This window comes from Ceratocystis lukuohia (genome assembly GCF_044167205.1).
Source record: "Ceratocystis lukuohia strain C4212 chromosome Unknown Supercontig5_pilon, whole genome shotgun sequence".
NCBI lineage: Eukaryota > Fungi > Ascomycota > Sordariomycetes > Microascales > Ceratocystidaceae > Ceratocystis > Ceratocystis lukuohia.
In genome coordinates, this window is record NW_027263524.1 from 1,270,668 (window position 1) to 1,295,022 (window position 24,355).

General features: G+C 47.4%; 10 protein-coding genes across 10 annotated transcripts; 7 read left to right on the forward strand and 3 right to left on the reverse strand.

Annotated features, from left to right (window-relative positions):
• Positions 1-2,369: 2,369 nt before the first annotated feature.
• Positions 2,370-3,043, forward strand: HOO65_050308 (E3 ubiquitin-protein ligase RBX1; the record flags this gene model as incomplete). Its single annotated transcript, XM_071003524.1, has 4 exons — positions 2,370-2,459; positions 2,625-2,703; positions 2,765-2,856; positions 2,984-3,043. The coding sequence occupies 4 exons, from the start codon at positions 2,370-2,372 to the stop codon at positions 3,041-3,043; spliced, it is 321 nt and encodes a 106-aa protein (XP_070858367.1).
• Positions 3,044-3,574: 531 nt separating this feature from the next.
• On the reverse strand, positions 3,575-4,090 carry HOO65_050309 (Signal peptidase complex subunit 1; the record flags this gene model as incomplete). The annotated part of the gene is made up of 3 exons (XM_071003548.1): positions 3,575-3,766; positions 3,875-3,934; positions 4,040-4,090. 3 exons carry the CDS (start codon positions 4,088-4,090, stop codon positions 3,575-3,577), a joined length of 303 nt encoding a protein of 100 aa, XP_070858368.1.
• A 1,001-nt stretch (positions 4,091-5,091) lies between these two features.
• On the forward strand, positions 5,092-7,437 carry HOO65_050310 (Phosphoribosylformylglycinamidine cyclo-ligase; the record flags this gene model as incomplete). Its single annotated transcript, XM_071000842.1, has 1 exon — positions 5,092-7,437. One exon carries the CDS (start codon positions 5,092-5,094, stop codon positions 7,435-7,437), a length of 2,346 nt encoding a protein of 781 aa, XP_070858369.1.
• A 1,867-nt stretch (positions 7,438-9,304) lies between these two features.
• HOO65_050311 (putative metal ion transporter C27B12.12c) lies at positions 9,305-11,170 on the forward strand (the record flags this gene model as incomplete). Its single annotated transcript, XM_071000843.1, has 1 exon — positions 9,305-11,170. The coding sequence occupies one exon, from the start codon at positions 9,305-9,307 to the stop codon at positions 11,168-11,170; it is 1,866 nt and encodes a 621-aa protein (XP_070858370.1).
• Positions 11,171-11,666: 496 nt separating this feature from the next.
• On the forward strand, positions 11,667-12,070 carry HOO65_050312 (Mitochondrial import inner membrane translocase subunit TIM8; the record flags this gene model as incomplete). Its single annotated transcript, XM_071003563.1, has 2 exons — positions 11,667-11,775; positions 11,907-12,070. The coding sequence occupies 2 exons, from the start codon at positions 11,667-11,669 to the stop codon at positions 12,068-12,070; spliced, it is 273 nt and encodes a 90-aa protein (XP_070858371.1).
• A 639-nt stretch (positions 12,071-12,709) lies between these two features.
• HOO65_050313 (60S ribosomal protein uL23) lies at positions 12,710-13,587 on the reverse strand (the record flags this gene model as incomplete). The annotated part of the gene is made up of 4 exons (XM_071003495.1): positions 12,710-12,797; positions 12,863-13,155; positions 13,220-13,272; positions 13,563-13,587. 4 exons carry the CDS (start codon positions 13,585-13,587, stop codon positions 12,710-12,712), a joined length of 459 nt encoding a protein of 152 aa, XP_070858372.1.
• Positions 13,588-13,989: 402 nt separating this feature from the next.
• HOO65_050314 (nucleolus protein) lies at positions 13,990-14,865 on the forward strand (the record flags this gene model as incomplete). Its single annotated transcript, XM_071000844.1, has 1 exon — positions 13,990-14,865. The coding sequence occupies one exon, from the start codon at positions 13,990-13,992 to the stop codon at positions 14,863-14,865; it is 876 nt and encodes a 291-aa protein (XP_070858373.1).
• Positions 14,866-15,741: 876 nt separating this feature from the next.
• HOO65_050315 (RNA-directed DNA polymerase from mobile element jockey) lies at positions 15,742-16,767 on the forward strand (the record flags this gene model as incomplete). The annotated part of the gene is made up of 1 exon (XM_071000845.1): positions 15,742-16,767. One exon carries the CDS (start codon positions 15,742-15,744, stop codon positions 16,765-16,767), a length of 1,026 nt encoding a protein of 341 aa, XP_070858374.1.
• Positions 16,768-19,163: 2,396 nt separating this feature from the next.
• HOO65_050316 (putative double-stranded RNA/RNA-DNA hybrid binding protein) lies at positions 19,164-19,980 on the forward strand (the record flags this gene model as incomplete). Its single annotated transcript, XM_071003503.1, has 2 exons — positions 19,164-19,752; positions 19,790-19,980. 2 exons carry the CDS (start codon positions 19,164-19,166, stop codon positions 19,978-19,980), a joined length of 780 nt encoding a protein of 259 aa, XP_070858375.1.
• A 930-nt stretch (positions 19,981-20,910) lies between these two features.
• HOO65_050317 (Enolase-phosphatase E1) lies at positions 20,911-22,039 on the reverse strand (the record flags this gene model as incomplete). The annotated part of the gene is made up of 2 exons (XM_071003453.1): positions 20,911-21,546; positions 21,872-22,039. The coding sequence occupies 2 exons, from the start codon at positions 22,037-22,039 to the stop codon at positions 20,911-20,913; spliced, it is 804 nt and encodes a 267-aa protein (XP_070858376.1).
• Positions 22,040-24,355: the final 2,316 nt, after the last annotated feature.

Here is a 24,355-nt window from a genome sequence, read left to right on the forward strand (position 1 = left end):
ATCGTGGCAAAGGAGCCAGGAGGATGATCAGTAGCGAGTAAAGAGGTGGACAAAGTCGGCGAAATAGTGTGTGTGGTGCAAAATGTTGACGAAGAAAACAAAGTAGTGTAGAAATTTGAAGTTTTGTTCTGCATAGTGGTTGTGATAGGCGATTTACTGCATGAGAGAAAACAACCCAAGTTAGTCATGGTTTGAGCGTCAGAGTCAAAGAGTCAAAGCGAAGCTAGTTTTGAAAGTTGGTGGTTTTCGCCTGCTTGCGTTCGCTTTGGCTGATGGTTCATTTTTCGGGACACAGCCAGCGCAGACAGGAGATAATTCAGGACAAGTTAATTCGAGCCAGTCTATCAGTCTACAGTCCACCTAGCCAGCCAGATTACTATCGCAAGTCTAGATTCGCATTCCATCTCTCTTTTGCCTGGTACCTACAAAGGTTCACATGCCACCAACCATGTCTTTGTTCTGAACAGAGAGATAAGTCTCTGCACATGAACAAATGCCTCATTATGGGAAATATGAAGCAAATACTATCGCCAGAGACAGAGACAGGAGGGGCAGCGCGGGACGGTAGCGTAGCCAGTTCATGGCATAAAGCTGAAGAGAAAGCGAGAGCGAGAGCGAGAGCGAGAGCGAGAGCGAGAGCGAGATTGACTTGGCTGAACAGAATAGTACTGGACTGGGCTGGGCTGGACTGGGCTGGGCGGGTAAATGAATGGGCAGAATGGCTGGCTAACTGTCTAAACGAATCATCCCCCATTGGGTTCTCTCTTCATTGTCACTGTGTAGTCTTCTTACCTTGAAACGGCGCGTATGGAACTGAAAGGCAGACCAACAGAGAGTAGCGCTTCGCTCACAAATACACAACGAATTGAGATTGAGTAGAGGAGAAAAGAAGTCCTGCTGGAAAATATAACAGTCCAAAAGTCAATGAATTTGAACGCTGGCGTTCGCTCTTTTATCAACCACAGGGGAGGTTTTTTTTGGTGATTTTTTTAGGGGGGGTGGGATTGAAAGAAAAGAAAGAAAAAGAAATAGTAAAAAAAGAAAAGAGATATTAAAAGGAAACGAAAGAAGGGAGAAGAGGGATCAGGCCAACCTTGAAGTGCTATAATAACGTACTACTCAATTATGAGGGGCGTGGCGAGGCGTGGGCAAAACAGGGAAGGAACCAAGACTGAAAGCAGCAATAACCTGAATCAGAACCAAAAGAGACGCTACGTTTTAATGCATTTAATGTTGCATTTCCAGAATCACAGGGGAGAGGCTACAGTAAGCTTGCTTGATGCCGGCTTTACTGTGGTTTAACTCAGCGCCACTCACTAGCCTAGCCAGCCCAAAGCCAGTCCCCCATTCCACCCGATACCTCACTAAGCCTATCCAATCCAAATAAGATATAGGGGGAGGTGAAGAACTTGATTGCTTTTTTTACTTACCTTTTTACATAACTCTCTTTAGTCTTATTACTACAGTATGTGAACAAAAACTAACAAGATAACCAAACTTCACATGTATTTTGTCACAGGTAAATTTGACGGCAATCAAGCTTTTCCGTCACGTAGATAAATGGATCAATGAAAGTGATAATCTGCGCTTATCACCCATTCTTCGGTTTGATTGACGACAAGCCGCGTCGTGTATTGGCTCCCTCGCCACCTGATACTTTCATAGGAAAAATGACACAGGGTTAATCATGGCGATATAACCCTACAAGTACTTAGATGTGGGGCAGACTCGTGACCTTGTTTTCCGGGTTGTTGCTAAGTAGGAAGCTATGCTGCTCTCTCCTGCACTATACATGACCCAATTAACTTTGATGATACATGTACACAACTAACAAAGCCCGCCCAAGTATGTGATGGTTTTCCCTTGTCTGCTGTTTGCTGGCTATTCTTCCCATACATCTTGAAATTTGAATCGTTGCTCCAAACCCTTGTTCCCTTCCCTTGTTTCCCTTTTCGCAATGTGAAATGACCAGGGACGTATGTACAGCTAACCGTGTGCTCGATAATTCATAGGGCTCGTAAGTCTATCTTCATTTTCTAGGCCTTTCCCGTTGACATTACTCGTCAGGATTAACGCTTGTGACGCCCCCATTCTTGCACTGTTTTCTTTCTTTTTTGCATATCACTCACCGTCGCCAATAGCAACCAATAGCTAATTTGTGTCTTATCGCGCCTTATGTCTTGTGCTCTAGATAGACGACAAGTAATCGAACGAACGAACGCACGCACGCACACAAACGCCAACATCCAACGCCGCACAATTTCCATCGTCAGCCTAGCCTAGCCGTCGGCTGTACACCAAATATAGCCAGCCACCTGAACATCTATATAATTTAGTGTGTCGCTTGAACTAAAATGGCCGACGTTAACATGACCGATGCCCCTAGTACATCTAGCAAGAAAAGTCCCGATGCTGACAAGTCTGCTGATAATGAGAAGAAGAACTTTGAGGTCAAAAAGGTATGCTACGAGAAACCATAAGCTAAGAACGCTTCTTATCCCCTCGTACACAGCTCAGGCATGAATGTGAATAAACATAACAAAACAGAATACTTTGCTCTCTTAACTCCTGTGTCCCTAAGTATTGATTGATACAGACGCGACTTGCTAACTATCGAAATTTAGCTGCATGCTGTAGCTTTATGGGCATGGGACATTGTTGTGGACAACTGCGCTATCTGCAGAAACCATATCATGGACCTTTGTAAGTACATCAGAAGCCAAAGCCGTATTTCCTGCTATTCAATGAAACTTGAACGGGATAGCTAATGGCATTGTAATTACAGGCATAGAATGTCAAGCCAACCATGGCTCCGCTACCAGCGAGGAGTGTACTGTGGCTTGGGGTATTTGCAATGTAAGGAGAACCCCCCCCCCAAAAACCTTGCTAGTAGGGCATCGAAATTTAACACCAAGAACTTGTGTTCTCCTTCCTCTTTCTATAGCATGCATTCCATTTTCACTGCATCTCTAGATGGCTCAAGGCTAGACAGGTGTGCCCACTGGACAATCGCGATTGGGAGTTTCAAAAGTACGGACGATAGACGACAAAAGGCAAGAGAAAACCGAAGCTTGCCCACAACGGTTGATAATCACTTACGAATTTGACATCATTCGTTTCTTTATCTTTCGACCGAATCTAAGCTCTGCGAACCGGACCGTACACACCAACACACCAAAACTAGCAACTTATATGTTCATACGTACATTCGATATCCGGTAGCGACGCCTATTTCGTTATTCAATATTCCGCTAGGAAACAAATATATGCGAACTCCTTGACGAGGTGACTCTTCCAACTTTTGACCTAACGGAAATGCCCAAAAAGAGGAGCAAGCATTGAGTGGAAGACATTATTCGAAGAATGGCGCTTGACACTGAACATTGTTTCGGTTCCATCTGGCTTAAACAAGATATGAACTACTTACATAGCTAGCCCGGATGATGGTGGTGTTATCGAGTGCTTTTTTGCAGAACTTATCCAATAATGAATTAACGCCCATGATACAACCCCAAACAAATACAGCATATGGCCTGTGTCCATGATATAATATCTATATGTATGATGGTTTACATTACTCGTCCTTTTCCAGCAGAGACTGGTATGTTTGGATCCCCGTGCCAGCCGGTAGCCACGTGACTGGATTGCGTCTATAGAAAGGCCATTGCGGGACAACGAGGATAATGGTGACGATGGCACCGCCGAGAACAATAAAGAGAGCAGCGCGGATATCTTGGTTGATGTACCCATATATGAAGGCGACAATCTATGTGATGGGTTAGAGTGCTCGTCATTCATTGAAAGAAGAAGAGAGATATGGGAAGAGAACGATAGACAAGGAGTCGTGGGGGATCATAAAATGATGTATACATACACCGAAGATGGACATGACAATATTTTGGATAAGATCAGCAAATGTTTGGCCTTTGAAGTCCTGGAATATAATTGTTAGCGGACCAAGGCACAAATAAACATTCGTATTACCGTACGGTGTGCCGTACGCCAAAGTGACCCTTTTTGGGTGAGGGCTATAACATACAATTTGACCGTCAAGGGCGGAACGAATATCGTCCAAGAGTTCTTCTGACATGGCTCTAAAGCGTAAGGTGTATGATGTGAGTAAAGTAAACAAACTATTAGGTGGGTGGTGGATTGTTCAAGAGATCTGTGATGATGGGCAAATGGGCCAAGTAAGCACAATATTACTGAACTGAACGAATCCTTTGGAAACAAGTGTGCGACCCCGAAGGCCTGGAAAGAGCAGGTCAAAGTTCAAGGTCCCTGAAACAAGGCGAGGCTGACAACTTGGAGCCACCTTTGCTCCATCGTCTAGCCTTGCCTCGAGGTTGATTTAGTGGAGACTTTAGATTATTCAGTCACGTGGTGATAAAGATGACCTCATTGATAAAGGAGGGGGAAAGGATGACGATAAGGAAAAAAGGGAGGACTACCCCGCTGACATGGCTGCGACATTTGGAAAGAAGCCAGACAGAAGAGCATGTGCTGAAGATATGGATTAGATGTATTTAACAGGTCAAAGTCCTCGCAATATACCACAACTAACGTAAAGGCAGGGTACAGAGATATTTGTACAGAACTATAACCGACCGAGGCTGGCTGCTTGTTCTCTTTTATCAATCTGGCTTCGGCCTGCCCTCCTTCCCTTTTCTGATAATGCGCCAACAAGGAAAAACAGCTGTTAGTGGTTTAGCTTCATTGGTCCATATTACTGGAGTATAATTGCCATATTTTTTTTCGCGCTCCTGCCCCAAGCAAAAAAAAACAATGTTCAAATTTTCCTCCTGATGTTGGATGGGCTGTATTGATGTTGAATGTACAGTTTTCTGGGGCGGTTAATTTGAATTTGCTCCTTTTCTACAATATTTGACCTTGGCCTTTCTTTTTTGGTCCACAACGTTTTTCATTCTCTTCTTTCCTTCCCATTAATTTGTCTTGGCTGGTTGCAGTTGATCCGAAGCACGCAAGCGCAAAGCCGCGAAGGTCATCTTTTACTATAAAGTTGTCTTCTCCTGTTCTCTCTCCTCTTCCTATCTTTCTTCTTCCCCTCTTCCCTATCCGTTCAGATCCGTCATGTCTCTGCGGGTTCTTCTTGTTGGTAACGGCGGCCGCGAGCATGCCATTGCCTGGAAGCTTAGCCACTCTCCCCAGGTCGAGGCTATCTTTGCTGTCCCCGGCAACGGTGGTACTGCCGGTTGCCCTAAAACTACCAATGTGACGTCGATTTCTGCCAGTGACTTTACCAGCCTGGTCGAGTTTGCTAAGAAGGAGCGCATCGGGCTTGTCGTTCCCGGCCCTGAAGCTCCCCTTGTTGAGGGGATTGAGGAGCCATTCCGTTTGGCTGGCATTCCCGTGTTTGGGCCTTCCAAGGAAGCTGCTCAGATGGAGGGAAGTAAGACATATTCCAAGGATTTCATGGCTCGTCATAATATCCCCACTGCTGCTTACAAGAACTTCAGCAATGCTGACGAGGCCTTGGCTTACATTGACAGCATTGACCATGATATCGTCATCAAGGCTACTGGCCTGGCTGCCGGCAAGGGCGTCATCATTCCCACTACCAAGGACGAGGCTAGAACTGCTGTTAAAGATATTATGATTGACCGTGCTTTTGGAAATGCTGGTAGCGAAGTCGTCATTGAGGAGTTCTTAACTGGTGAGGAGTTGAGCATTCTGACATTTTCCGACGGCTACACCTTCAAGTCTTTGCCTGCTGCCCAGGACCACAAGAGAATTTTTGATGGTGATTTGGGCCCTAACACTGGTGGCATGGGTTGCTATGCCCCTACTAACATCGCCACTAAGTCTCTGCTTGAGACTATCAACAAAGACATTCTTGCACCCACCATTCGGGGGTTGCGCCAAGAAAGATGTCGGTTTGTTGGTGTTCTATTCACGGGTTTAATGATTACCCCTAAGGGCCCCAAGGTTCTGGAGTACAATGTCCGTTTTGGGGATCCAGAGACTCAGACTGTACTCCCTCTTCTGTCTGCCGATACTGATCTGGCTGAGGTCATGCTGGCCTGTACAGGAGGCTACCTTGACGCTGTTGACTTCAAGGTTGACCAGAAGTTCAGTGCCACCGTCGTGGCTGCTTCGGGTGGTTACCCTGGCTCGTATGCCAAGGGAACTCCCATGACGGTTGAGGCCAGCCCTGAAAACGTCACCATTTTCCATGCTGGAACTATCATGGAGGGCTCTCAGTTGAAGACTGCTGGTGGCCGCGTTATCGCTGCCAATGCCACTGCCGAGACTCTGGAGGCTGCCGTTGCCAAAGTATACGAGAACATGAAGCTCATCAAGTTTGACGGCATGTTTTACCGCAAGGATATTGCCCACCGTGCCTTTAACACTAAGGCCAAGACTGAGATGACCTACTCTCAAGCTGGTGTGAGCATTGACGGTGGCAATGATTTTGTTGAGCGTATCAAGGCTGCAGTTCGTTCGACTAAGCGTGCCGGTGCTGATGCCGAGATTGGCGGTTTCGGCGGTGAGCTGGATCTTTCCCGCTGCGGCTATCCTGGCGCCCCTATTCTAGTTGGTGCTATTGACGGCGTAGGCACCAAGTTGATGATTGCTCATGCTATGGGAAAGCATGATACTGTTGGCATCGATCTAGTTGCCATGAACGTCAATGACCTAGTTGTACAGGGCGCTGAACCTCTCATGTTCCTAGACTACTACGGCTGCAGCAAGCTCGATCCTATTTCGGCCACAGCATTTGTAGAAGGTGTGGCCGCTGGTTGCCGAGAGTCAGGTTGTGCTTTGATTGGCGGAGAGACAGCTGAGATGCCCGGAATGTATCAAGAAGAAGACTACGACGCTGCCGGCGCTGCTATTGGCATTGTCACTACCGAGAAGAGATTGCCAAAACTGGATACTATGGTGCCCGGTGACGTTCTCCTGGGCCTGGGGTCCAGTGGTGTTCACTCCAACGGATTCTCGCTGGTACGCAAGATTGTGACTGATGCTAGTGGCCTCACATACAAGGACATTGCTCCTTGGGAGCCGACCAAGACGGTCGGCGAGGCTCTGCTCACTCCTACCCGCCTTTATGTCAAGGCTCTTTTACAGGCGTTTTCCAAGGACCTTGTTAAGGGCGCTGCACATATTACTGGTGGAGGCCTCATTGACAATGTTCCTCGCATGTTGCCTGATCACCTGGCTGCTGATATCGACCTGAAATCGTGGGAACGTCTTCCTGTGTTCAAGTGGCTACGCGAGACTGGCAATGTACCTGCTATTGAGATGTGCCGTACCTTCAACTGCGGCTTGGGTATGATTCTTGCTGTTGATGCTTCAAAGGCGGATGAGGCATATGCAGCTCTTGAGGCAGCCGGCCAGAAGGTGTATCGGATTGGACAGTTGATTCCTCGTGGCAACGAGGCGTGTGTTTTGACCAACCTAGAGTCATGGTGAGGAGACAAAAAATAAAAGACAGTGCAGGATATAAATACAGTTGCAAGCGGCTACTATTGACAGGGGCTGAGGAGAGGGAAGAGAGAGCTATGGCTCTGAGGGTATGTGGCAGTGTTGGAGGTGCCTATCCAATAAATATGTGAATGGATAGATAAAAAAGAAATAGCAGAATGAGGGGGGAACATTAACCATTTTGATATGCTTAGGATGGCTGGGAATAATGGGTGTTGTATATTTTATGTGTTTATAGTAGAGCTTTTTTTTTTTTCCTTTCCCTTTATACCTTGGACGTATTTTTAATAACGTGAATGTCTTGTCTTGTGATATTAGCTCGCAGTTATTAGCTCTTAGTTGGTGGTTGGTTATGTATCAGTGATGTTGTATGCCGGTGATTAGCCGGTTAACGAGGGTGTTTCTGCAGTTGCCTCTTTCGATTTTTTAAGGTTGAGGCCAGCCATTGCCTAAACAACTTCTGAGGTACTTTTTTGTTACTTTGTCCGAGTTCTTCAGATGAAAGTCTAGTAAAAAATAAAAAAAAAAAGGAGAAAGAGTGCAGAAGAACAGAATAAGGGGCAATAGACTAACTAGTGAGTACACTAGCCAAAAAAAAATGCAATCCAGCCCAGGCCAAGTCGTGGCTGCTGCATAGGTGAATTCCAAAAAAGCATGTGAGCTTGAAGTCCAACATCAACGTCTTAGGCCAGCTAGGCCAGGGTACGCATATTTTCCTTCCTTCCTTCCTTCCTTCCCTTCTTTTTCTTTTTCTTCCTAGTGTCTATGACACCTGCACGCCATTTGAACTTGGATCTTGAGACCTTCAGTGCCACAGTATATAGTACAAACGCCTCCACTACTTCCGATACCTATTTGCTATGTACCCTAGACAATTAGAACTTTGGTTGTGCCACAAAAAAAGAGCACAAGAACACTACGACCTAAAAAGGAAGCACCACGTTCTCAACGGTGGGACCCACTGAAATTTTCTTCTGTTAGCCCCATTTTTCTTTGCCCTGCTTGAAAAGAGCAAGCGACTCCACAATAACTATCCGCCAATCATTTAGTTGCTAGGGGATGTGTCTTTCACGATAAATAACTGCTACTATGAGCTTTTTCTTATCTTCTATGCCCCCCCCTTATACGAATTACATGTTAACTTCGTCGCTCTCCTTCTCCCTCTTTTTCTCTCTTTTCCTTTCTTTCTAGTTGTATGCTTCGTGTTGCACACATCCGACAAACAGCCGACCTTTCTCGTTTCCCATCTCGAACTTGATTAATCCCTCCTAGCTTTCCCTGCTCTTATCTGACGCCTCTATTCGTCAATTAACGGACCATCTTTTTCTTTGCTGCATAATCACTGTCCGCGCATCATCACTGTTCTATCTCCTTTAGTTCTGCATCGCCACTGCGTTATTTGCTCTTTTTCAATTCTTCTTTAATTTAAATATTCTTCCGTCAGGTTGGCGGCTTTCACTCTGGCAGCCATTACTATCGCCAACTCCCGCCTCGACCCTGGCTTCTGGGTCTACAGCGGAGTGAACAAGAAGCCTCCATAAGGTCGTTCGCTACATTATTGTATCGATCTTCCATAGCGTCTTTTTTTGCGCTCACGAGAAGGGCGTTCTCTCTCTACCTGCTCATTTCACTATGGCTGCTGGTTTCTAAGCAATTGTAGTATCTTGTTGCGGTCTTTTCGATCTTGTTAACATCTTTCTTTCAACTCTCGCCAGTGAGCTTTATCTTCTGTCTGCATTTCTAGACAGCGGCGGTAGTATTTCTCCTTTTTGGTGGTCTTAACTCTTGTCTCGACTCTTTGTCCTGATATCTTTGCTCTCTTTTTGAAGAGCTTTACCTACACTCCTACGCCGCCATGTCCGACCCCGAAGACGCCTACGACAATACGCTCTCTGTTCCTATGTTGGAGCTAGACGACCACCGCCGTTTGTCCCCTGTTCCACAACGCCTGAACGAACGCTCTCGTCGAGGGACTTTTGATACTCTATATGGCTCTCGCAATCTTGAGCTCGAGTCCCAGGTCGAGCATCCCGCTAATAATATACACGTTCGCGATTTCACCGAGGAAGCCGTCAGTGACAGTGATGATGATGGTCTTGCTGGCCGTCTATCTCCCTCTCGTCGCAGCCGTCGCATGACCGCTGGCTCGTCTCAGACACATTCGCCCCCCAATTCTGTCAAGGCCTTTGCTCAGGCTCGGCGTCGGGAACGTGAAATGTCTTTTTCTGATCCTTCTCGCCCTCGCTATGATGATGACGATCGCCGAAGCCGGGGCAGCTCTGTTGAAACTCGCAGCTATCGTAGCCGGCCCCGTACTATCGACGATCGTGCTAGCATCGCTAGTGTGCAGACTGCAGAGGAAGATGTCTGCTTCCCTGTACAGAATAAGGACCAGTTGAACATCGACTTTGACTACTTGGAGGAATTCATCAACAACCAGCGCCAGGTACAAGAGGCTGCCATGGACAATGAGACTGCTGGTCTTTCGCGCCACAACACTTCACAGACGACTGCCGGTGTCACTATGCCGAATGACACTGGAATTCATCCCTTGGACTCCTGTGACGGCGACGTTAAGGCTGAGACTGAGGCCGACTCTCCTGATGTTGGAGATGGCAATCCTAGAACCGATAACCGAACCCCTGTACCTCCTCCTATCGATAACACCCGCATTAGCTTCTTCTCCTCTAACTGGGAATCCACTATCCATGCCCCCGAGCTGTGTGATCTGCTCATTCCGGGTGAAGACATTCGTGGTCTATTTGCGATCCCTCCTGAGCAGTCAGATGGTGTATGGTGGCTTAATGTCAACAGTCCTAGCCCTGATGAAATTAACGCCATTTGCAAGGCGTTTGGCGTGCACCCTCTGACTCATGAAGATATCGCTACCCAGGAATCTCGTGAGAAGATTGAGCTGTTCCCCGCCTACTACTTCGTCTGCTTCCGCTCTTTCAACGCTGTGACAGACGAGGAAGGTATCCAGGAATATGAGCCGTTGCATATATATGCTATTGTCTTCCGTGAGGGCACTCTAAGTTTCAGTTTCTCCCCTAACCAACACGCTTCGCACGTTAGACGTCGCATTGCGCTGCTGAAGGACTTCGTCTCTCTCAGCAGTGACTGGATCTGCTATGCCCTTATTGATGATATTGTTGATAGCTTTGCCCCTGTTATTAAAAAGCTTGAGCGTGTGGTTGACGGTATTGAAGATTCCGTCTTTATCATTCACGATGAGGATTCAAACGAGTTTCTCAAGTCAGTTGTCACCACTAGGCGGAATGTGACGTCACTAATTCGCCTTCTTGGTGGTAAGGCTGATGTCCTTAGAGGCTTCACCAAGCGCTGCAACGAAAACTACAAGGTCACGCCTCGCATGGACATTGGCTTGTACTTGGGTGACATCCAGGACCATGTGGTGACCATGGTTGGCAATCTAACACATTTTGAAAAGATGCTTTCTCGTGTGCATCATTCGTACCTTACCCAGCTTACTGTCAACAGCATCTCGCAGGGCACGGCCACGAATGAAGCCCTAAGCAAGATCACTTTCCTCGCATCTATCCTAGTGCCCCTCAACCTGGTTAGTGGTTTGTTTGGCATGAACGTACAGGTTCCTTGGAGGGACACAGCTAGCTATGGGCCTTTCTTTGGAATCATGGGCTTTATGGTCATCATTTCAATCATTATGGTGTACATTGCTAAACGTCTGCGGTACATTTAGACTCGAGAAGAACGCAAGTGTTTTTTTTTTTTTTTTTTTTGTTTACAGTTATAGTTCCATTATTTCATCTATTTTTGTCGTCGTGTGCTCTATGACCGGAGCTTGGGAACCATGCGGCTTTCTGTTGGCCCTTTTGCTCTTTGGTATTTTCTTTCACCTGTTTTTTTTTTTGCTTTGCATGCAGAATTTCCCTTGGTAGATATTTTCAGGAAAATGTGTTAGATGAATAGAAGATTGAATCGTGGAAATTTTTTTTTTTTGAAGTATACGTCTTATCCCACTCGTCTTGATGAAGCAGATGTCCAGTGCTTGGATTCCTGCGAATGTTGCTGACTCAGCAAAGCTGCATTAGTCTACCTCGCGAAATTTTTGAAGCATGTACTCTCACCACCCGCTTTTATCACCAGCTTAGCCCCCGAGTCATTCTTCTTTCAACCTATCACACTTTCTTTTTCTTCTTCCTTCCTTTCTTTTACGTGGAAGCTTCTCCGTCACAATGGCTGCTAAAATCGATAATGCCGACCTGTCGAAGCTGAACGACAAGGACAAGGAGGAGCTCCGTCACTTCCTTGAGGGTGAGAGCCAGCGCTCGCACATCCAGACTAGTAAGTATACACTTGCTTCTTATGTAGCAGTTTTTGTACCTCTTCCGTCGCTTTGCATAGATAGCTACAATGCCAAGAAAGATGATATACAACAACATCAAGTCTTAACAAGCCGCTAACACACTGTATAGCCACTCATACCCTGACCGAGATGTGCTGGAAGAAATGTATCAGCGGCCCCATCAAGAGCCAGAGTCTTGACCGCGCTGAGGAGACGTGCATGACCAACTGTGTGCAGCGTTTCCTTGACATCAACTTCCTTACGATGAAGCATCTGGAGAGCATGCGCAAGTAAAACACATCCAGCTTTTACCGTTTGTTTAGTCGGTCTCAGCGTTTCGTTTCTGTCACAGGAAAGGCGGTGTTAGGCTCTCCTTTTGCACAACCATAGGCATATTGACGACAAGGCTGAACCAGCGCAGCTACTAATGCTTCGCTTCAGTGTACGACTTGGGGTTTAACATAAAAAAAAAGAAAATCTCTTTAAAGATAAGACCAGCAGAGATACCAAGAGCCCAAAAGCCAGAGACAGTAGTGTTCAGGCTGTGTAATTATTTTTGTACCAATATACTACTCCATTTCACTTCTAGACATGACAGCAACATCAAGGATACAAAATGACAAGAGGCTACGCTACGTGCTACAATGGCTTAGGAAGGGGGAATTTCTAATTTGTAGGTCAATCACAGAATACGAAACATGAAAATGACCAAATGAAATAAGAAAAGCCCAAACTCCCATTGCCCTGTTACTCATACAAAAAAGTATGAGCGCTCTATGAATAAAACAAGTTGCTTCAGAACGCCTTGTATTTTTGATTCCGTAGTCATGACCCATATGAAAAGTCCCAGTTCCAAGAACAAAAGATTTATCTGTTTTTTTTTTGTATTGCCATGTTTTCCACATACACCCCTAGTTTTAACTAGCCACCGCTTTAAACGAGGGCCAGCTTAGTGGCGGCAATGTCAAGAGCATCGACATCGGGAGTCAGGCGGGCGTAGGCCTTCTTGGAGCCATCGGGGCTATTGGGTGCAAGTTAGAATGAGTCCTTCGCGCAACATCGTGGGCAGAGATATTTAAAACTTACCGGATCAGGGTGTTGATCTTGACGGTGTCGATGTCGTACAGCTTCTTCAGGGCCTGCTTGATCTGGGCCTTGTTGGCCTTGATGTTGACGATGAAGACCAGAGTGTTGTTCTCCTCAATCTTCTTCATGGCAGACTCAGTGTTCAGGGGGTGAACAACAATCTTGTGCTCATCCAGACGGACATCGTGAGGGATCGACTTGCGAGGGTACTTGGGGGCACGAGACACCTCCAGGGTCTTGGGGCGGTGGAAGATGGTGCTGTGGCGGACCTTCTTGACCTTGTGCGAGTTAACCTATAGGGCAGTCAGTATCCGTAGTTGCTAGCAAAGGTAGTGTTAGACAATTCTAGTGACTTACACCCTTAAGGGCGGCCTTGGCGGCGGCGTTGGCCTGCTTGGTGCCCTTGGCAGCTGTATTCAGAAAAAAAAAAGCATCAGCAATCGCCCTTTTTATCGACAAAGAACTCGCAAAGTCTGCTGCTGCATGATGCTTTGGGAGGCTGCGTCTAGCAAGTGAGTAGTGAGTCCTAACCACTCATCATCACTGCTCTCCTCGAAGCCATGTCCTCCCAGACATATAGTGATCATTTCAGACTCGGCATATATCGGTCGGTTTGGCTTCGTAGAGTTCGACGGGGGGGTGTTATTGTAATTTGTGTAGATGTCGAGAGGTCGACAGCACTTGTCGAGGCATCACGTACCCTTCTTGGAATCCTTGGGGGCCATTATGTCGATGTCGTTTGTCGTCGTTGGCAAAACTGGTTGGTTAGGAAAGGGTCGATAGCAAAGGTTTCAAAAAGTTTTCCATCAAAGTTCAATATTGATATTGCGCCACACAAATTCCAGCAGTTTTTGCACAAGTTTAGTGGGCATCCAAGTGGGGCATTTATTTAGGGCTCCATCATTTGATAGTAGTGGCGTCTAATCACGTGTAGATATATATGAGAGGCTAAAGATATGATATCAAAAGTTAATCTTATCGATAACGAAGACCCAGTAAAAAGTTACCCATCATCATGTCAACAACGATCCCTGAAGTGTGATAGAGTTGGTAGATTCGCCATATCAACTTGGCTATTAGGTCCTTCGTCATATAAGCTTCAGTTTTCTCATAATTCCACATATGCCATGGCCAAATCCAAAAAGGTTCGGCTCAGCGCTGGCCGGCCGCCAGTCCTCAAACCGCTTACTGCCTCCATTACACGAAAGGCGTCAAGAACAGTCATCAACAGACATCACCAACTTGAGAAAGCGCGGACTCTAGCCGCAAAACAGGGTGATAAAGCTAAAGCAGCTGAAATTGCGGCCGAAATCGAAGCCTTGGGTGGCTTGGACCAATACCAAAAAGCCAGCTTACAAGGCCAGAGAAAAGACCGGGGCGGTGATTCATCGGTGGTTCTTCTAGAATGGCTTGGCTTGAATAAGAAAGCAAACAAACTACAAGAAACCCCACGGCTTCGTATGCTTGAGGTCGGGGCCTTGAGCACCAAAAATGCATGCTCATTAAGCGGGTGTTTTGATATGGTGTGTATTGACTTGAACAGCCAAGAGCCAGGAATCACACAGCAAGATTTCATGGAACGGCCACTCCCAAGTTCAAATGCCGACCGCTTCGATGTACTCTCGCTTAGTCTCGTCGTCAATTTTGTTCCTGATGCTGCAGTTCGAGGTAACATGCTAAGACGAGTACTTTCGTTTCTACGTCAGCCATCTATCGACTATGAAGCATCACTCAAAGGCATGTTGCCAGCTCTCTTTCTTGTTCTACCTCGCAGCTGTGTTGATAACTCACGATATTTTACCAGCGAGCGCTTAGCCGAGATCATGACATCCCTCGGGTTCTCCGTGCTTCGCGAGAAGAAAACAAACAAGCTCATCTATCAGCTCTGGCAGCGAACTTCTCTCGCTTCTTGCCCCAACGCTGTCTTTTTGAAGCAAGAGCTGAATCCCGGGGTAACCCGAAACAACTTCTCTATTGTCCTAAACAAGCCTCGGAACACATAACTGTCTAGTTCTGTACCCTATCTGTTTTGTGTACTTGTTTTGTCGCCCTCCACCTGTTCGCATATCCTGCTTTCCTTTTCCTTGGTATACCCTTATGGTGGCGTTAGGCTAGTCGGCCTAAACAACACCCCCCTCTTTTTTTTTCATATATCATCAATACAGAGGTTCACTTACCCATTCATTGTTTCAGTCCAGCGCTTCAACTAAATGGCCGCCGGGCCCCTTTCGAGGGCGCCTCATTAATTCCAAGTCGCCAGTGCAACACTCTGTTTTAGTGTTGGAGATTACATCAAGTCAACAGCCACACAAACTTTCAAACTCTCAGTAAGGTAACACAAGCCTATGGGTACCTCACGCACGCCCACTTAAGGTCGAGTGCTATTGCATGAAAGGACATGTCTAAAATAGCGCCTCGAATTAGAAGCACACCAAGCTCTCATATAAGCTGAGCCCAAGAACCACTAGTGGCAAGCCAAACGTATCACTCCGGGATTGGCCCTCTCCCGTGTACAATACACGGCAGATGGACAGCTACAGGTACTTCATGCAGTGCGTTGGTAAGGCCAGCGTTATATGGCTAGCTGCACTGCACTGCATGGGGTACGTTGGAGAATCCTGCAGGATCTCTCTCTCTCTCTTATCAGTAATATGTATAAAGGCAAAATGCACATTTACGTAGGTCTATATCGCGCGTTTACTTGATCTGCAGCGACGTGGCATATAGAAGGTTGTCTTCCAATCAGATCAAAGCTTGAGATCATACCCCTCACCCGAGAGGAAGTGAGAGATTCTCTGTGGAAACCTGCGAACACGGCCCCAGGAGCAGACCGCATCACAAACGAGGTTTGGAAAAGGGCATGGGAACCGCTAGGCAACATGATAACGAAGCTGTACAACCTCTGCTTGGAGAACGGAAGCCACCCAAGCATCTTCAAAGAGGCAGACCTAGTAGTGATCCCAAAACCTGGACGACCACGCGACGAGCCCAGATCGTACCGACTCATATCGCTCCTGCCCACCCTGGGAAAAGGCATGGAGAGAGCTGTGGCGAGAAGGCTAGCAGAAGAGGCGGTCCAAAAAAGGATCATCCCAAGGAACTACATCTGCGCAGTACCGAAGAGGGCGGTCACGGACCTCCTCATCGAACTGCGCGGAAGGATAGAAGACGCACAGCTCTGGAAAAAAGTCACTTCGATCCTGACCTTCGACATCAAGGGCGCATATGATGCGGTTGAACCAGCGAGAATGGAACAACAGCTGACTGAGAGCCAATGGCCGACCAAACTGTGCCGCTGGGTCAGAAGTTTCATGGAGGGAAGGACCGCACGCATGAGAACGGAAGAAGGCTGGACGACGGAGCGAGTAGGAGGCTCCCTCCCACAAGGCTCTCCAGTCTCGCCCGTCCTATACATGCTCTTCATGGCTCCCATCTACAGGAGGATACCAAACCTCCTAGGATACGCAGACGATGGAGCACTGGTAGTTAGAGGCCAATCTTTCGAAGACAACTGCCAAGAAATCAAATCACTGATGGAAACAGTGATAGAATGGACGGCACAGAACGGGCTAGACCTTGACCCAGGAAAGTCAACACTCCTGCACATTAAAGGCAGGAGGAGGATCACCGAGAACCCATCTGTCACAATCGAAGGAATGGGAGAGGTGAAGCCCACACCAACAAAGAAATCAATGAGATGGTTGGGGCTTCACATCGACGCTAACCTACTCTTCAAGGGGCACGTAGAAAGAACGACAGCAAGCATCAACCGAGTAGCCAACGGCCTGAGATACCTACCTGGCCAGATGCTACAAGGGAGCAGACACAACATGCATGCTGAACACAGCCCGAGCGTGTGCGCTGAGCAAAGCCCTATTTGCATCGAGTGCATGGATGGGAACTGAGACGACAAAAACTGCAACGGAAAGAGTTAACGTCGCAATCAGAAACTGCCTGAGGGCAGCCCTACCCATGTACTGCACAACGCCAAAAGAGTGCCTACATCACACAGCAAGCTTCCCACCAATCGAACTCATGTGGGAGGACGAAAAAAGAAGGGAAGCCATACACTGGCACACACTGGACAAGGATCATACGCTGAGAGGAGCTCAGTACAATCTGGTCATGTTAAGGCTATGAAGAATGCTCCCAGTGAGAATGGAAACCCACACAACACTGAGACTGAAAGTCGCCAGGCCAAGCATGCCCCCTCGAAAGTGGCTCAGCAAGGAAAGAGAAGCAGAGAAACACAGAGAGGAGGTAGACATGGCACCCTTAGGGACCCTGATAGCCTACTCCGATGGCTCGAAAGACGCGAAGGGGAACACAGGAGCAGGGTGGGTCACCACAGGAGTGACATCACGTGTGTCTTTGTCAATGAGATCTGGCGATATGGGAGTTCCATCTCCAGGCTCCATGGCTGTAGGAGTTCTAGGACCGACGCCCGCATGGCGTTAAAAGCCTCAACTTTCTCTTGAGACACCTTATCCCCTGCAGGCATTCTGAGCAGCAAGACTAGGCCAAGCCATCTGGAAATAACTTGGGCGTCAGACTCTTGTATGCCGATCTCCTTCCTGAGGGCCTTATCCTCGACAGTGTCCTGAGAGGGAAGCTTGATGTCAGGCAAGATTCTGAGAAGAAAGTTGAACATTATAGAGGCAAACTTGATGTCTTTCTCTCAGGCCATTGATACAAGAAGGGTTGGAAAAAGATCATGACGTTGTTCTGGTAGCAGGCGAGGCAAGCTGCGGCGGATAAAGAGAACGTCTAGCTGCTTCAAAACTGCACTTTCAGCTTTCACGAGCTGATCCAAGAGGGAAGCTACCAGTAGAACAATCCTATATTGTTGTTAGCATTGAGTGATGTTCAGTTTGGGAGACTGGATAGCAGTAGCTTACGTTGGGGGTTTAATAAACATCTGTAGTTTATAGACGGATTGAATCACACAAACACGAACGGACGCGTTTTCACTTGTAGCCTTCAGAATAAAGGCCGTGAGATATTTTGTCAATGGCGGTTGCAGCTTTTCTTCATCGGTAGCTACGTTCAAAATAGCAAACTCGACTTTAGGAACGAGCTCAAGCTCACATGCCTCTGTGGAGGTGAGCTAGCCTTGGTCATGGCGAAAAGTAAAACCCTCCCCTAAGCAAGACGACGAAGAAAGGGAGTTTGGTCGGGTTTTATCACTAGGAGGCGGCAGGTTGGTACTAGTAGCTTGAGGAAGCTTTGAGAGCTATGGATTTGGTTGTTAGATTGAGAGAGAAGAGAAGAGGGGATACTTTCTGTCAAAAGAAATAAACCATACATGAGCTAATGGGCTTACAGGATGATGAACTAAGCCCAAATGATTGAGCTGGGCGAAATTATGAGGGAATACTGCTGGATTTGCTGCTACCAATGTTTTTGTAGCAGCTAAAAAGCGAGCTTGATGACAGCTCAGCTCACTCATCGACAAAACAAGGGGGGGGGGGCGAGAAGAAATCGAAATATAACACTGAAAGCATATGCAAAAAGAGAAAAAGAGAGAGTCCAAGGGAAAATGGTGCAAGGAGAGAAAAGAGGGGGAAAGACAGGCAGCAAAGTTTGTGTAGGTTAAAAAGAGCTGAATGGAGTGTAGTCAAATGGAATCAAGCTGGGAAAGTGCAACTTGTGTTGTCAATATAAAATTTAGGCAGTTTCCCCCCAGAAGCACTATTTCCCTCTTCCTTTGCCTACACTATCCAATCGTATAACACCTCAGGGTGTGACGTGCTCAGCATAACAGGCAAGTACTTGAAATAGGCAACATAGTTACCTACTAAATAGCAACCTACATACGTATTCACTTGGTTGCCTGCTACATTTACAGAATCCACTTACGTATTTGCCTGCCTACCAGCAATATTTTCAGAATCTACCTACGTATTTGCCTGCTACCTGGAAAATTTCAAGAATCTGCTGACCTGTTTTCACAGAAAAAGTAAACAGAGACTCTTCTATCAGAAACTGCCTGAGGGCAGCCCTGCCCATGTACTGCATGACACCAAAAGAGTGCCTGCACCACGCAGCAGGCCTCCCACCGATCGAACTCCTGTGGGAGGACGAAAGGAGAAGGGAAGCCATATGCTGGCATACACTGGACATAGATCATACTCTGCGAGGAGCAGCGCATAACCCAGTCGTGATAAGGCTACGTATACTGCTTCCGGCGAGAATGGAAACACACACGACACTGAAGCCGACAGTCGCAGGACCAAGCATGCCCCCTCGAAAGGGGCTCAGCAAATAGAAAGAGGCTGAGAAACACAGAGAGGAGGTGGACATGGCCACCGTAGGAACACTCATAGCATACTCTGATGGCTCGAAAGACGCAAAGGGAAACGCAGGAGCAGGATGGGTCACCACCATGGACGGAACCACTCTGGAAACAGGACATAGTGCTCTGGGCAAATGGGTGGAGGTTGCAGACGCAGAAGCGTACGGGGCATGCGAAGCAGCCAAGCGGGCCGTGATGCACACAGACGCCGAGGAAATCTGGATATGTCTGGACAACCAAGGAGTAGTCGACCGACTGCACAACCCGCAAAAGCGAAACAGTACCTCCCAGGACATCATTGACAGAAGAAATGGTGGGAAGGGCAAAAAGGATATCGCCCACTGCAGGACATTCCATGCAGCCCCCCGTTCCGAGCGCCGGGCTACAAAGGCTTGGACAGAACGGAACTGGGGCACATCCTGGCAGCCAGGACGGGACATGGAGACTTCGACCAATACCATGGCGGCTTCAATGCATCCACTGCAACCAGCCGAAAGAACGAGGACACATGTGGACGTGCAGGACTTTACCAAGGCCGTGGGGCCAGAGGTTTACGGACAAGCTACTGAAAAACACAAAGGCCAAAAAGAACCAGGTAACCAATCCTGGAAACACAACCACACAACCAGCAGGGAAGCCCTTGGGGCAACGTCTTCCGGAGAAATCTCCTGGCCACAAGGCTGGACCCTCAAAAGTCATAGGGGTATTTCGAAGAGGACGAGTACCTGCAACTGCTGTCTGCCCGGAGGAGGGGTCGGAAGACGACATCTTCCAACTCCCCTTCCGTCCAGAACATGCCGTCGTATTGGTAGGTAGACGCTAAATAGTACATACATACAAAGCTTGAGATCTAATTTACATGGCAATATTGGTAGGGAATCAGTAGCTAAATCCCGTTAGTAACGATAACCGCCAATAGCCAAAGTCACTTTGGAAAATGAGCATTTATCTATCTTAGCTCCTAGCGTCCGTATGTAAGTAGATGCAAGTTCATCGTGCTATTCATGTTGGCAAGCAGTCCTAAGAACGCCTAGCCATCCCCTAGGCTAGGCCTAACTCCGACTCCGGACTATATGAGAAACAACATAGCTACGCACAACTGTAAAAGTATATCATCAAGAGGCCGGGCGTCTCCCTGTGGCCTAGGCCCCCCACCTAAAGAAGCCTTGTGTTAGTCACAAGAAACCCGCAGTTATACACGAGTGCATGTGTACGTGCATGCACACACGTACATATACACGTACACATGATTTTAGGTTGCATCATTCTTTGGGGTTTCACTGCGCTTTTCATCAGGCTCCAACTTTCATGGGAAAGAAAAATGAAATGGAGGATTTTAACAGGCCATGTGATATCCAACCAAGCCCCGGACTTTCATTATACATTTGGTACAGAGTAATGTTATACTAGTATGGGAAAGAAATGTAAGCCACATCATGCTATGTCGATGGCAGAAATATGGTTGACAGCTGATAGTAAGTATCTCGCCACGTTTGCATGCAAGTACATGGGAAGATGTACCCGGGTTTGCCTTGTAGGTGGCATGTTTTTCTTCCAAAGTCAACCAAGTTCCAAGCTAAGCTGTCTATAGACAAAGACACAACACAACATCAGGATAAGCTTACATGCTTGATGAAAAAAGAACTGGGGAAAAAAAACAAAAAAACAGGAATTGGAACCCCAAGTTTGTGTGCCACGACGAACAAGTATGAAGGCGATGGCTCAAACGGGCGCTCCTAAGCGCTCTCTATCCTCAAGCCTCAGTAGGGTTGATACTGGAAAAGTCAATAATTGCCTCAGCTGACAGAGCATTTTCCACAGGCAAAGGCAAGTTTCCTGGGCGTATAACAGGTAAGCTTTGCATGCCAGCAGCACGCGCAGCCTCAACCTCCTTTAGATTATCACTGAGGAATAGCCACTCAGCAGGAGCAGCCTCAGATGAGTATTTTGCCGCAATCTTTTCGTAGCTTGATTGCTCGTTTTTCAGCCCAGCATTGACTGTGTCAAACCAGTCGCTGATGTTGTCCGTTAAATCGGCCGGAGTCGCATTCGTATGGCCAAAGAACAGCTTCTGGGCTGGGACAGAGCCCGAGGAATAAATCATGACACGCAGGCCGCTCGCTTTCCAACGCGCAATGGCATCGGCCACATCGGGAAACAATGGGGCTGCAAACTCTCCTTTCTGGTAGCCCTCCTTCCAGAGGTGGCCCTGGAGACTCTTGAGATAGCTGATCTTGACATCACGGGCAATCAAGTCAGCGGCATGGGCCGAGAAGGCTTCTTTTGACTGCTGGTACTCGGGAGGGAAAGCAATTTTGTAGGGTTGAAACGCTTCAGTGTCCCAAAGTGAGTCCAGGTCTTTGGTAAGAGCGTTCAGAGCGTAGGGGAACTGGCACACATGTTAGACAACGATTAGGCTTTTAATCTGCCAGGGAGATGGGGCCCTGGTTGGGTTGGGTACATAACAAGCGGTGAGCTTTGCATGATCGGCTAGCGAGCGATTATGTGTAACTCATTGCAAACATAGCTTCCCCCAGTCCAGCCAGATATCGTAGCGACGAACGGCAAGACCCAAGCCCAGAGATTAATACTCACCAGAACATCTTTGACGAATGAAATCGGACACACGGTTCCCTCTGGCTGACGTTAGACGGATGTCATTCACTTCTAAGTGTGCGTTGCTAGATACAGTCTCGCATGTCGCCATTACCCACGCGTGCTGTTGGTTGGTCAGAAGACAGCGCCAGCGACTTGTGACTGTGGCTGAGGTTGAGGCTGTGACGTGACTGTGATGGCAATGGCTCTAGGTAGAAGGAAGAAGGGCTAGTCATACCAATGTCCAAAAGAACAACCTTGATAGGCGAAACGACGGCAGCGGACATTCTGAAAAGCGTTCACGGCGTGAAGTTCCGGCTTTAAGAGAATCTAAGAACCAAGGCGAGTTTTAGCGCTCAGCTTTCGGAGTCAGTCATGAAGCCAAAGAGCATGCAAAGGCAAAAAAAAGAAGTTGATGGATTGCCTTATGCGGGGCTCAGCCGTACTGGCTGGTTCGTTAGGGTTACACGTATTATCAATCTAATCTAACCTTCTGTCCTCGTGCTATCCAGCATACCCGCTCCATTCCGTCAAACAAAGCCATACGGCAAATGAGTACAACAGCCGCCTTGAAGACTTGATCGGACGAAAACAGTGGAAGGGCGAGATTCAAAGCAACCTTTCAAGCCAAGTACCAAGTAAAACATTGCAGTGAAATGCAAAAAAGGCGGTGAGACAGTTTAGTGGTTGTATTCCTGCATGTCTCATATGCTTTGGCCTGAAATTGGGCCATTGGGGTTTGCAGACCAACCGCACTTGCTACAAAGGAGCCTTGATATCTAATGCCTTGTGCTGAGCGTATACAGTACCACCCGCCAGTCCACGTACACACGGTTTCGCAGTAATATGGGGGACCCAATCAAAATCAGCGAAGCCTGGACGTCTTACAAGAGTAAGACTAGAGGACGTGTACCAAACAGCATTGGGCGGTTACTTTCAATGCTATAATACAGTTAGTTGCTAGTACGCAGAATACAGGCGAACGTCGCAGAAGCAACGCTGCTCATGAGCCCCATTCCATTCCATTGTGTCTGTAAGCAGCAGCAACTCGTGGGTGGGAGCCCGGAGGGCCACTGCCCGATTTTATCAGCGACTTCCGTCCGTCCCATACCCACAGAAATGCGGCAGTGTCTGCCATGAGAATCAGGAGAATTAGAGACCTTGATAATTAGTGCATAACATCATGTAAAATTGCCAAAGACAGTGAACGCAGATCGATCAACCCCAATCGGCTCCGACGTGATTGCCAACTGAAACGAACTCACCTCACTTATGCTTCCCAGCGTCGATTACGCCAGCTCCCCAACAGCAAGTGAGAGAGTATGCTTACACTTACGGGTAGATTCCACTCAAGTATATGGTACGTTGTACATTGTACCCTTGGATGACAATTGCGCTGATGATCTGTTGGAGAAGGGCTTTTAGGAAACTTGGAGACCAAGACTAGGAGCTGTGTTAGGATTCAGTCATTGGATTCTCTCCCTGAGACCAGGTCCATCACCTAACTGGTTTGACAAAAGCACCTCCCCTTGTCCTGGTTGCTTGTTTTGGCCAAAGATAAATCAATGCCTGTTAGATCAATGGCACAGGAAGAGTAGCAATGGATGTTGCAATGGATGGGACACCAATCGCAGCGAAACAAGACGTACAATGCAAAGAGCAAGAGGCGGTGAAAGGGAAATGGAATAGAAAAGAAAATTTTCAAGCATAAAGCACGCAAGAGAAAAAAAAAAAAAAAAAGGGAATACTAGCAGCCTAGGCGGGCGGGAACTAATAGCCAAATAGCCATACCAATATGATAAGAAAACACAGAACAAAAGAGCAGATAGGAAAGATGCGCAAGGTATAGCATAGCCAAAGGTGCTTGCTTAGCTACCCACCTACCCCTACTCCTACAGAACAACAAAGCATTCCATGTGTTCTGCTGCAAAAGATGGTGGTTATGGCTGCGACTAGCCTCGCAATGTCTTGAGAGCCCCTTTTACTCTGCATATGTGTCAGAATTAAAAGGCAATGGTTGGCGTTAGAGTGGTAATTCGGGCTCCGTTCAAGACCGATAACATTCGAGACAATGTATGAGCTTACGAAGCCGGAAATGGCAGCCGTCCACGACGATATTACGCCGTGATATCCTGACAGCCGTGACTTTCCATTTCGCACTCCTCGCCGTTTGTATATCTGCATGTTCAGCAGCAAGGAAAGAGCCCCCCCCCATTGACGGACGGTCTAGGCCCAAGACGATGGCGCGTGGTTAAAGTAGCCAGCAATCGCCGTGTTGATAGGGCTTCCTTCGCCTCCTCTCGCTAAGCTTGGATGGGCTGTGCTGTGGTGTGCTGTACAATGATACATACAAAGATACAAAGCCGCGTTAACAGATTAGGTAAAAACGCATGTCCATAAAGTATATTGATTACATCTTTAATCCCCAGCAAGCAATGAAAAGAAAAACCCCCGCCATTACCACTGACGATAAGAAGCTAGCGCTTGAAAAGAACCCCAAGACAGCTCAGTTTTCAGCTCCAGATAACAGCTTCCTCGCAAACTTGGGCCCTTGCTAGCTCCAACTAGGCGGCGACCATACCATGTGGCCAAGGAGGAGACGA